Source organism: Pinus tabuliformis, chromosome 3_1 (genome assembly GCF_031772625.1).
Source record: "Pinus tabuliformis cultivar Carrire ecotype Pingquan chromosome 3_1, CPIR1, whole genome shotgun sequence".
NCBI classification, from domain to species: Eukaryota; Viridiplantae; Streptophyta; class Pinopsida; order Pinales; family Pinaceae; genus Pinus; species Pinus tabuliformis.
In genome coordinates, this window is record NC_142301.1 from 106,193,625 (window position 1) to 106,206,818 (window position 13,194).

The 13,194-nt window shown below is 38.4% G+C and overlaps 1 protein-coding gene across 1 annotated transcript in view; it reads left to right on the plus strand.

Annotated features, from left to right (window-relative positions):
- The first annotated feature begins 11,444 nt into the window (after positions 1 to 11,444).
- Positions 11,445 to 13,194, plus strand: part of LOC149185986 (protein HEAT STRESS TOLERANT DWD 1-like) — a 104,390-nt gene continuing 102,640 nt past the window's right edge. The window contains exons 1-3 of the mRNA XM_089410857.1: positions 11,445 to 11,694; positions 11,785 to 11,835; positions 13,045 to 13,151. Of these exons, the coding sequence (XP_089266983.1) occupies positions 11,647 to 11,694; positions 11,785 to 11,835; positions 13,045 to 13,151 (206 nt within the window). The 5' untranslated portion in view covers positions 11,445 to 11,646. The remainder of the gene's footprint in view (positions 11,695 to 11,784; positions 11,836 to 13,044; positions 13,152 to 13,194) is intronic.

The following is a 13,194-nucleotide window of genomic DNA, read 5'->3' on the forward strand; positions in this document are numbered from 1 at the left end:
GGCAGCACTGATGATTTGGTCTCTATAGAAGTGGTGGAGAAATTGAAGCTGAGGACAATGAAACATCCAACACCTTACAAGGTGTCATGGTTGCAAAAGGGACATCTACTGTTGGTGAATGAACAGTGTGAAGTGGAATTTCAGGTGGGAAAGTATAAAGATAAAATTGTTTGTGATGTGATGCCAATGGATGTGTGTCACATATTGCTTGGAAGACCTTGGCAATATGACAGAGGATCCATGCATGATGGAAAAAGAAACACCTACAAGTTTGGAAAGGATGGTGTCAATCATACGTTGCCACCTCTACAAGAAGAAGATATACCAGGAAAGAAGACTGATCCAAAAACTCTGTTACTTGGAGGAAAGGAATACTTGAAGCAGATTGAAGAAAATGAGGTAAATTTTGCTATAATTTGCAAGCCCAAGGTAATAATGACTTCTACTAAAGTTTCTGATTTACCCATTGAAATTCAAGAAATGTTGGAGAAATATTGTGATATTATTGTTGATGATTTGCCTAATGAATTACCACCCATTAGAAGAATCAGTCATCATATAGATTTGATACCTGGAGCAAGTCTACCTAACAAAGCAACTTATAGAATGACTCCTATAGAAAATGAAGAAGTTAGAAAGCAGGTGCAAGAATTGCTTGACAAAGGGCTGATTAGGGAAAGCTTGAGTCCTTGCGCAGTACCAACAGTGCTGAGCCCAAAGAGAGATGGAGGCTGGAGAATGTGTACAGATTCAAGAGCCATCAATAAAATCACAATCAGGTACAGATTTCCATTGCCTAGAAATGAAGATTTAATGGATTTCTTGAGTGGAGCAAAGTATTTTTCAAAACTAGATCTTAAAAGCGGGTATCATCAGATAAGAATAAGAGAAGGGGATGAATGGAAAACCTCTTTTAAGACAAATGAGGGACTATATGAGTGGAGAGTAATGCTTTTTGGGTTGTCAAATGCACCAAGTACATTTATGAGACTAATGAATGAAGTTCTTAAAGAGTTCATTGGTAAATTTGTAATAGTATATCTGGACGATATATTAGTCTATAGCAGGTCTAAAGAGGAGCGCATGAGACATCTGAATTATGTCTTACAAAGGCTACAACAAGAGAAATTATTGCTGAATTTGAAGAAGTGTTCATTCATGAAAGAAGAGCTAGTATACTTGGGTTTTGTTATTTCTGCTGAAGGGCTAAAGATGGATCCAGAGAAGATTAAGGCAATTATGGAGTGGCCTTCACCCAAGAGTATTTTTGAGGTAAGGAGTTTTCATGGTCTTGATAGATTTTATAGAAAATTTATCAAGAATTTTAGTAAGATTAATGCACCTATTATTGAGACCATAAAGAAGGACAAACAACCATTTAAATGGACTGCTGAAGGCAAAAAAAATAAAATAAAATAAATCAGTTGTTAAAGAAGAAAATCACTGAAAAGCCTATGTTGCTTTTGCCTGATTTTAACAAACCTTTTCAAGTGAAGTGTGATGCCAGCGGAGAAGCAATTGGAGGTGTTTTAAGCCAAGAAGATAGACCAAAAAATTAGTTGTTAAAGAAGAAAATCACTGAAAAGCCTATTTTGCTTTTGCCTGATTTTAACAAACCTTTTCAAGTGAAGTGTGATGCCAGCGGAGAAGCAATTGGAGGTGTTTTAAGCCAAGAAGATATACCAATAGCTTTTTTTAGTGAAAAGCTAAATGATTCCAAAAAGAAGTATTCTTCCTATGATAAAGAGTTCTACGCAGTTGTGCAGTCATTGAAGAAATGGAGGCATTATTCAATGTCAAAAGAATTTATTCTTTATTCAGATAACCATGCATTACAGTTTATAATGCAGCAGCCAAAGCTTAGCTAGAAACATGCTAAATGGGTAGAGTATCTTCAAGGTTTCCATTTTGTTTTGAAGCATATAAATGGGCAGTCAAACAAAGTTGCAGATGCCTTAAGTAGGAGAAATGTATTGCTTCAAGAGAGTCAAATCCAAGTGTTGGGTTTTGATTTTCTTAAAGAATTGTATGAGACCGATTCAGATTTTAAAGAGGCATTTGAGGCTTGTAAAAATCATGTTTTGATGGATAGAAGTAAATGGTTGGATTACTGCTTACAAGATGGACTATTAATTAAGAAAAATCAGCTGTGCATACCAAACTGTTCAATGAGGGAGAATTTAATTAAAGAAAAACATAGTGGAGGACTTGCAGGACATTTTGTCATAGAGAATACTTATGAATAGCTAAACAGATTTTATTTCTGGCCGAAAATGAAATCTGAAGTGGAGAAGTATGTGAAAACTTGCAAAGTCTACAAATATGCAAAGGGAAGGAGCCAAAACACAGGTTTGTATATCCATTACCAATTCCAGATAGGCCTTGGGATATGGTAAGTATGGATTTTGTGTTGGGCTTACCAAACACTCAAATAGGTAATGATTCAATTTTTGTTGTAGTGGACAAATTTTCAAAAATGGCACACTTTATTCCATGTTATAAAACTAGTGATGCTTCTCACAATGCTAATTTGTTTTTTAGGAGATTGTAAGATTGCATGGGTTGCCCAAAAGTATTGTCTCAGACAGGGATTCCAAATTTGTTGGACATTTCTAGAGGACACTATGGAAGAAACTGGGAACTAAATTAAGTTTCAATTCTACCTATCATCCACAAACTGATGGGCAGACTGAAGTGGTGAACAAGAGTTTAGGCAATCTTTTAAGGAGCCTTACTGCAGAACATCCAAAGCAATGGGATCAAGTATTAGCACAAGCTGAGTATGCATATAATGACTCACATAACAGGAGTACAGGACAGAGTCCATTCCATATTGTTTATGGAATGCATCCAAGAGGAATATTTGAATTAAGAAACTTGCAAAAAGAAGAAATGAGAAGTGCGGAGGGTGAAGACTTTGCTTCAGAAATGCAAGGAATACATGAACAAGTGAAGCAGCAGCTGCAGGATAGCAACATCAAGTATAAAACCAGAGTAGATATAAGGAGAAGAGAGGTGAACTTTGAAGTTGGGGATTTGGTTTTAGCACATCTCAGAAAGGAGAGATTTCCAAAGAGGGAGTATAATAAATTGAAATTCAAGAAAATTGGACCGTGCAAAGTATTGAGGAAATTTTCTGCAAATGCTGATGAGGTTGAGCTACCCCTTGATGTTGGGATATCACCAATTTTTAATGTTGCAGACCTGTACAAGTATGAAAGTGGAACTACAGATGATACAACACAAGATCAAGAGATCCAAGAGATTGACTAGGTAAAACAGTTACCCACAACAAAAGAGTTGCAGCTAGAAAGAATTCTGGACAAGAAGGTATTTAAGAAGACAAGGGGACGAGAGTACTTTCAATATTTGGTAAAATGGAAGGATCTGCCAACCGCTAAAGCTACTTGGGTTACAGAAGACATGCTACAGAAACTAGGCAGTTCTGTAGATGAACTCATGGACATGAGCCCGTGAAGAATTTTATCCTCAGGAGTCTGATGCAAGAGCATGTGACTTAGAGGGAAAAAGTCTTCAAACATATTCCAAAAATCCAAAAAATCTACAGGCAAGGGAGTGGGGTCCTTTAGCCAGCAATTTCCATGCTTTTCTAGTTCAAGATAGAATAGAATTAAGAATAAAACATGCTAATTATATTGCTTATGGATAAGCTGTAATAAAGCTTTACGCTTTAAATCATTCTATGTAAAGCATGCTTTTGTAAAGGATAATAGAAGGCTTTATCAATTATTTATAAATAAGAGACAACGGGACTCTTAGAAGAGAAGAGCGTGCCCGGAAGCATTATCCCTTGAAAACTTCTCTCTTTGTTTATCTGAATTAATGGCCTTCTGCTAATTAATAATGGTATGCGTGTATCTGTTAAATTGCTTTCTTCTGAGTTGAAAATGGATGAATTCGCCTTATTTTTCCAAAGTGATGCTTGACTGAAGCCTTTAGGATCGTTTTCCCTTCATATCGACGTGTGCAGGCTTTCTAAGTTGTTTTACAGAGTTCTGTGGGCAAACTCTGTTTACACAGAGAAATCATGATATTTTCTTAAGTGGAACATTGTTCTGGACTTGAAACCTTATTGGATTTGGTTCATGCCCATATCGGGTCCGAACCAATATCGCATCAGAGAAGCGCAAGTGGAGTAGAGAGCCTTTGGAACTGCTGAAGTGCGAAACCCTGACGTTTCGGAACCGAAACATTATAGAGAAGGGCAGAAAGAGGCGTCAGGTCCACAAGGACGATCGCATCACAAACCTGGAGGTGGGAGGAACCAAGTATTGGTGCTTTGGAGGCCGCCGATAGCGATTGCCGATTATCGCATCGGGAAAAGGAAGGAGGAAGGGCATTAAACATGCCGATAGTGTATATTGCGTATAACACAGAACTTGGAATATAAAAGCGCCGATAGTGTAATTCCTTTGGAATTACACCAAGACTATTTATAATCCATGACAATGTTTTGATAAAGCGCTGATAGTGTATTGTATGAATTCCACACTAAAAGCCCGCCGATAGTGTTTAAAGTAATTCTTTGGGAATTACAGTTCCGATAGGAACAAAGACCCTATTTGTCAATTAACAAGGGTTTTGGTGATCAGAGGAAAATCCATGAAGTTGTCAATTAAATGACTGATACACCAATTGAAGCAGAGGGAGAAATTTGGCCTGATATTGATGAAATTGTAACCAGGTTTGAGAGGTTGTCCATATCGCCTGCACCAAGGCCACCATATATGTATGTATGTATGATGTTGAAATTTGGTACCAGAGGACAGGTGGTTCCCTAAGGCTTTGATCTTTAGCCTAGGGAAAAACGTTAAAAAGAATTTATTTTTTCTCTTAAAGTGACTTTATAATTTTTATAAAGTCAAATCTAATTTAAAAGTGACTTTAAGTGATAAAGTTACTAAAGTCTAATTTTAAAGTGGCTTTAATAAAGTCAATGTAAAATTAGAAAGGAAAAGTGACTTTGGAAATAAATGACTAAGTGGGTCTTTATTAAAGTGGGGTGAATTAAAAAATAGAAAGTGAGATTTAAATGAACATTTAATCTCAGCCCTAGATCTCAATATATTTCAGCCATTGGATTTAGGGATTCCCCAAAAGTCACTTAGGATTAGATTAAAGGAGGGAAAGAAGGAAAAAAGGTCATTAATTCTTTCATGAGCAGATTGAGAGAAGGAGAGCAAGAGAATAAAGGAGATTTCTGGACAGTGAGGAGAAGGAGGCAGCAGCTTGGTACACATTCCAAGGCAGCGTTTTAGCAAGTCCGTACAGCTGAGTTAGCACACAGTGAAAGGCAGGTTTTGGGCACGTTTTTCTAGAAAGTCCATACAACAGTTTTGGTTCAGATTCCAAGGAGGTCGTACAGCAAGTTAGCACAGAAATCGATGAGCAGACAATCTGTAGGTTGCTAGCACATTTTTCAAGGGAGGCCGTACAACAAGTGGTTGTACCTTGGCACGCTTTTCTAGGCATAAATATGTACAGCCGTACTGTTGTTTTTTGCACAGAAATCGAGGAAAACTGTACATCATCATTTATGGTAGCATGCACGCTTTTCTAGGCAGTCTGTACAGCAACATTTAAGGTTGAAATTTGGGCACAAAAATCGAGGAGGCCGTACAACATTTATTGTTGTTCTGTTTTGCTGTTTGCAAGTTTTTCCAGTTGGCTGAGAGGCACGGAAAATGAGATAAGTTGTAAAAGTTTTTTTGCTGATTTTTGTTGAATATTTCTCTTACTGTAAAAGCATTTTCCAGAAATAAGAAGGAGCTTTTGAACTGGTTTTCCCCAAGAGTTGTAGGGGGTTTTTCCAGGGTCACCTTGACCAAAAATCACTGTGTTTAAATGTGTTAAATGGCTGTTTGTATGTGCTGATATTTATTTCTGCATTTTCTAGCATTCTGTTATATTTCCAGAATTTGTGTTTTCAGCAAAAATTATTTTCCAGTTGTTGAATGTATGGATATGGGAAAGGGCATTTAACTATTTTGGAGAAATAAGGTGAAACTGAAAACGGGGTGGGAAATGATTTTTTTTTACATATGATGTTGTCTTGCATACTCATGATTGTTTAATGTTAGTATTTATATGTATATATATGTATGTATGTGTGTTGTTACCTGATAGGGTCGTTGGGAATCATTCTTGTGAAGGAATGATTGCTTATGCAGGTGAATGACATGAAGAGGTTCCTGGTTTAAGACGGATCAAGTGGAAGGGTAGTCATGACAAATATAGAAGGTCGGTATCATGTGGTTATGAGTTGATATTTTGTGATTATATTATGTCTATGTTATGGACATGCTATACTGAGGGATACATCAATGAAATGAAAGCAGTGTGGTCTGCAACATGTTGGGACAAGCATGGATAAGACACTAGAAGCAAGGTTGCTTGGCATAGACAATGTGGTTTTGGATGTGTGGTACTACTGTTGTGCATATGTTGTATATGTTGTACATATTGCATTTGTGATGTTGTGCACGTGCGGTGTATATGTAGTTTGTGTACATGTTGTTTATGCAATGTTATGCACAGGGTGGTACAAATAGTGTTGTGCGAGTATTGCATATGCAATGCTGGGTATAGATGGTGCTATGTACATGTTGGATACACGGTGATGTGTACATATTGTATTGTGCACATGATGGATATGCGATGTTGTGTGCTTATGGTGTTGTGCGCATGTTGGATATGCGGTGTTGTGTACATATGGTGCTATGTGCATGTTGTACATGTGGTGCTATGTATATATGGTGTTGTGTGCATGTTGTACATGTGGTGCTATGTACATATGGTGTTGTGTGCATGATTGTACAAGTGGTGTTGTAGCATGTGGTGTCGTGTACATGTTGTACATGTGATGTTGTGCACATGTCGTGCATGTGGTGTTGTGTACATGTGGTGTCATGTACATGCTGTGCATGTGGTGCTATGTATGTCTGGCGTTGTGTACATGTTGTACAGGTGGTACGATGTGCATGTGGTATTATGTACACGTTGTGCAGGTGGTGCCATGTACATGTGATATTATGTACAAGTTGTGCAGATGGTGCTGTGTATAGGTGGTACTGTGTACATACTGTACATGTGGTATTGTGTGTATATCGTACATGTTGCGTTGCGGACATGTGGTACTATGTATGTGCATCGTGTAGTCGTGACATCGTGACATGTGTATTCATTGTGTTGTACGATGTGTACGTATATGTATTGTGTTGTAAATTAGGTGTAAGTGAATATTTTGTGTGGTGGTGTACACCGTATGTAGGAGTATGTATTGTGTTGTGTTGTACACTAGGTGTAGGTGTATGTGTGGCATGTTAGGTGTAGGTGCATGTATTGCATGGTGTTGCATGTCGTGTGTGGTTGTATGTGTGTGGTGCACATGGTTGAGGAGAAGGCACTAGGTGTTTGTTGGGTGTGGCAACCGATCCAGAGCGTGTATGGAATAAAGGCAAAGGTAGAAGCTAAGGATTGATTAAGGGATACATATCAACATTTTATTTCAATTTTATTAGGCATGTGATTTATGATTTTGGTCTATGTTGATTACATGTGATCTATGATTATAGTTTACGATGATTGCATGTGATTTATGATTTTGATCTATGATGGTTATGTTTTGAGCTAACTTGATGTGATATGTTTATCCATGATGATGTGGTCAAAGATGTTAGTTTGACTTGTGGTGACAAGAAGTAAACAGGATTGCAAGTGTACCTTGTTGACAGGCCACTAATGAGGTATGATTTGAAGTTATTTCAATTTATTTTGTATCTAATGGAAGTTATGTGCTTGGTACAGGAAGCATGGAAATGCCTGGTTGTGTGGTTGAAATCAACTGCAATAATTAGCAAATGTAAGAAGAATTAGAACATGCAATAGTATGTTGGTAAAGTACTTCAAGAGCAAGGCCATTATGGGACATTGGTACCCAATAGTGTCCATTGATTTCCATGAGCATGTTATGACCGTTATGATGGTTTTAAAGCAACGATATGCCTTGGTTTTTGTATCTTCTTATGCAAGGAAGCCTTGCCTAGGGATGGACTACACAATATGGGGGTGCCAATGGAACTTGGAAGGTGTGTGACTGCACAGAAGGGGGTGACCGGATTGCCCGAGGGACTGTGTAGCAGAGAAGGGAAGGTTGGGGATGGATTTGTTTTGGTCATTAGCATTACCAGATGGAATCAAACGCACATTGGGAGTTCGCCCTGGAACAATGAGCCAATAACTGTTGGCGCTGGATTGTAGCGCTGGACATTGGATGCAGCTTTGATTATGACAGTGGATTCTTGAGTTCCTGGGAAGGAGGTGAATCATGGTATTACTTTGGGGGTGGAGGTGTGAGCCTCTAGATTCCCTTATTGCGGATGCAGGCATCATATCCTTTTATTTGTTGGTTGAGTAAATGTGCATATGTGCATATGTGTGTATCATTGTAAATATTGTATCGAGTTGGATTTATAAAGCTCCATAGACAATATGATTAATTTCTAGTTTAGAAAACGTGCATATGTGGTTATTGTAAATACGGTAATGAGCTATGTTATAAAGCTCAAGTAAACGGTATCTTTGTCATGTTTTAGCAGATGGCCATTGTAAATACTACAATGAGCCGTGTTATAAAGTTTCATGGGCAGTATATTTTATTTTCAATAGTCTTGTTGGTTACAGGTGTCATTGAACACCAAAGACAACGTTCCCCCAAGGGGTGGGTTCTATAACAACCATGGTTAAAAATTCATGTAAAAATATATAAGACCACGATCATGGGACACGTATTCCAAGCTGAATGGTGGGAAAAACATGCTGGTGGGGTGTTCATTTTTGTTATTATGGTTAAGGAAATTGCCAAAGACAATAACAACGGTTTTGGAAAGGCATGATGCATTTATTGACATTTTATTTATGAAAATAAACGAAGTTAGGAGAAAAGGAAGGTGAAAGGTCACAGGTTGCATGTGAGGAGGAAATTGAAGGAAAATAATGGAAAATGAAGAAAATAGAGGCCTCATTCATAAAAAGGCTTAAGAGGATTAGTGGGTAAGCCTGGTCAGTTCGGTTTTGGAGCTCTCTCTCATTATTCTCTCTCTCTCTCTCACTCTTGGTTACTTAGAGTTTTCTTGGAGCACTCTTGGAGGCTGTGGCATACTTGGAGTTTTGAAGCAAGAAGGCACGAGAAGAGACATAAAGCGCAAGAGGACATCAGGATCAGCAACTACAACGGGTTTTGCTTAAAGGTATCGAGTTGCATGTATGTTTCCTCACTAGTTTTGGCATGCATGCAGTTTATTGGTCATGATCTGTCACTGGAAAGGAGGATTGCCTGGATTGACTTTGGATTTGCCTAGCCTTTCCATTTCCTAGATAGCCATGGTGTTGTGGGTTCATTTCTTTGTTTTTCTGGTTGGTTCTCATGTTTCCTTAGCTTGGGTTGAGTTACTAATTCCTGGAAGCCCTGGTTAGATAAACGGTCTAGAAGCCCTATAACAGCTTGGGTTGAGTTACTAGTCCTGGAAGCCTTGGTTGGACAAACGGTCTGGAAGCCCTAGGTGGGTTGAGTTACTAGTCTTGGAAGCCCTGGTTGGACAAACGCTATAGAAGCCCAAAATAAACTGTGGGTTGAGTTACTAGTCCTGGAAGCCTTGGTTGGAACAAACACTCTGGAGCCATGGAAGGCTTGGGTAGAGACCAATTTGATGATGGTTTTGTGTTGTCCGACCGTGAGGTGGAATCAATGTTTGATGGGTTGAGGTGGTTGGCCTCTAGAAGCTCTGGATGGTTTTGGATTGATGTGTTCTACAAGATCCCACATTCATGGCTGGAATATGGCACGGGGTTGAATGACTGAAGAGAGATTTGACTCAGCCATTATATGGTCAGGTGGAACGTGGTAGTCCTATCCCGGGTTTGGATTTTGCATCATCATTATGAGGTTATTTCTCCTTGTATTTCTATGAGTATTATATTGGTGAATATGTGGATCCTATGGCTGTGATTTCCTTGGCATTTCTGTTGCTATTATGTTGGTTATGTATATGTTTTATGACAGTAGCTATGTAGGGATCTCATTATGTTTTTACTTGTAAATGAATGGACAATGTATCTATGACCTAATGGATGAAACTACAGCTAATGTGTCGAGGCATCAATGCTTCTTAGCGATTCTCAGATGAGTATGAGATCTCTATGCTTAGATATGTTGTTTACACCTGTAGATTACATATTTGTGATATGTTTGACAAAATGTCTGTCATGGCTAATAGGGGTCTAGTCAAGGGCTTGTTCAAGTATTTGCAATTGCATCATTGTTTCATTGTTATCTTTTTTTTTGAAGGTGTCATTTATTATGGGCCGTGACGTGGGCTCTGGGCATGAAAAAGTGGCTCAAATCCTGGGGATGCTGGCACAACATTGAGCAAAATAGTCCCTGGATGCTGGCATGCCTTGTCATGAGAGCGACGAGAGCTTCATGGACGTTGTCAGGCCCATAGCATGGGAGCGTCCAAAGGTCAAGAGGTCTAAAACCTCAGTGGGACCCAGGGGTTGGTTACCAGAAGTGTTGGGACAATTCTTAGGGGTCCTGTAACTGATGTGAAAGGTCTGTATGATGTGTTTCCGTCGATTCCATTTCCTTTAAGTCACCTAAGCGGTTGAATCCAATCATAATAGCCTATCGTCACATGTTTACCCCAGGTAACCGGTTGCTTAAATAGATGTGGAAGGAATGTGTTACACTTTCTTAGCTCTGGTATTAACAAATTCCATGTAATTTCACTTTCACCTTTTAAATCCCAAAAATGTATTAATTTCCATCATTAAAATTAGATAAAATTTGTACATTACCCTCATCATAATATAAATAACACAACCCCTTATAATTAGGCTAAATCATTTGGAGAAAGTAAAACTACTTTCCAACCCTCTACAATTCAATCATAACCTAATTTTAACTATATCCCATTTCTCACACTCCAAACTAAATTGTTTTGATATATAGGAAAAAGTAATACTAATTTGATACATTCTTAATGCTCTTCGGAGGATTTTTGATCTCATGCATAAAGATACATGCTAAACATTGTTATTCACTCACATACTTCCATAAACTATATTTAATCATTAAATTTTACAAGCTCTGTTTTTGGGATGGTTAAGAAATTTTTCGAAAAGATGAACGTGCTTTAACCCAACACCCATATCCTTAAGGTGGTTCAATTATATGTAACTACACACTAGGATTAACCAAGGTTCGCCTGCCTCTCCTTCAAAAAGCACGAGGTTTAATTAATAATCTGTCGTTCAAATAATTGCCTGTCCAGATGAGTATCTATTTTGGTGCATTGGTTACTGTTGATTTTAGAGTTAGACTATCTTAAGTAGAAATATACTATTCAATTATCAATAAAGTTGGGAATTTTATTCCTTGTTTGCAACCTCTAATGGAAAAACGCTTGCAGATATTTTTTTTTATACTATATCCTTAAACCCTACGTTCGCATCCTCGTGTTGAGCCGCCCTGCGTAAAACCCCCTTAATGCAAATTTCCTTTTCCTTCGATTGTGTGGTTCTTTTTGTTGCTTTGGAGGCACTCCCTGGTAGGTTCCATTTTCAGCAATGGCTCGCAATCTGAAGAAGAAGAAGAGAATTCCGAAGACGCGCAAGGTAATCCTGCATTCAATACTTTCAAAATCTTCATATTTTCCTGGCGACAATTACACAATTTAACTTGCAACGACGAGCTGTTAATTGCAGGTTTCCAAGAAAGGCGAGGGAACTTCAAAGACGACGCAGCAAGATGCCAAGGTTAGCCCTTTGAATCATTGTCTATTGTAAATTTCACTGTGACAGATATAGCTTGTCGGTCAAAGATATGAGGGGGGTAATTAGGGTTCCATTTAAGTTAAATTGTGCTTGGTTTACTTCATGGCTTCTTCCTCCGATTGCTGGCGTTAGCTGTTGCAGCTCTTAGTGTTTTGGTCTTATTTATTTATTTATTTGAGGGGAGAACTCCTTAACAATATTGGATTTAGAATCCAATGGCCTCTGGCTACGATGTTGCCACTGAGGGGACATAAATATCATTAACAGCACCCCCACTTTATCAGGGAAACGGATTTTGACGCATTAACATGACTTCATACCTTGATATGTATAATCACGGGGAGTACTACCACCAGATTTTGAATCTGGGTCATTCTCGTGGTAAGTACTCCAACTTTGCTGCTACATCACAGCCCGACAGACTATCTTCTGCTTGGATGTTAATCTAAGCTCCTGAGTTATAAAATTAGAACTTATGCATCTAATACCTGCCCCGTTGTTTGTTTTGCCATTTGGACCTTTTGATGACATCTCTCCGAAACCTAGGATCTGTAGATGTACTGTGTGGAGACTTGAGATTGTAGAAAGTTCACAGTTTTCCTCTTTTTTCCTCTTATTTATTTATTTCGGAAGTAGTTTTTTTCTAGCTCAAAGAAAAGCATTACTGCTGGCCCCAAGGGGATGTTCACATGCGCGGATGAAAAGGTATGAACCACTTAACACAAGCACTTCTGTTTGGCTAAGCTGCCAGGACAGTGGGGTACTCTTCTGTCAAAATCATCCAGATCTTGCGCCTAACTTGACTGCTTCCTTGTGCGTCTAGAGGGATTTAATCTTGCTGGGTTGTGTCACACACTCTTGTCTTCACCGCTGAACTATGACCTCATTGGCAAAAACATGATTTCAGTCTGAAAATTGATTAATGCTGTAATCTTAAAATTTCGTTTCTGTGGTTGAACAGCTTTATCATGAAAATGACCAAATCATAAATTTTTAGCATTTGCTTCTGTGGTTGAACAGCTTTATCATGAAAATGAACAAATCATAAATTTATAGCATTTGCTTGAATTTTGAGCACGAGTTACTTCTTGTAAAGAAAATGGATGTATTTGCTGTTTCCAAATTTTTTCGGGAGTAAGAGCTTGTATCAGACGTACTTTTGAGTAAAACTGGTTGATTTCTGGATAACAGGTTTGGCAGCCGGGAGTTGATAGATTGGAGGAAGGAGAAGAGCTGCAGTGTGATACATCAGCTTATGATTGTTTACATGCCTTTCATATCGGGTGGCCTTGTTTGAGGTGCAATTACAGAGAGGCATTATTTGTTTTGTTACTTTTGTTC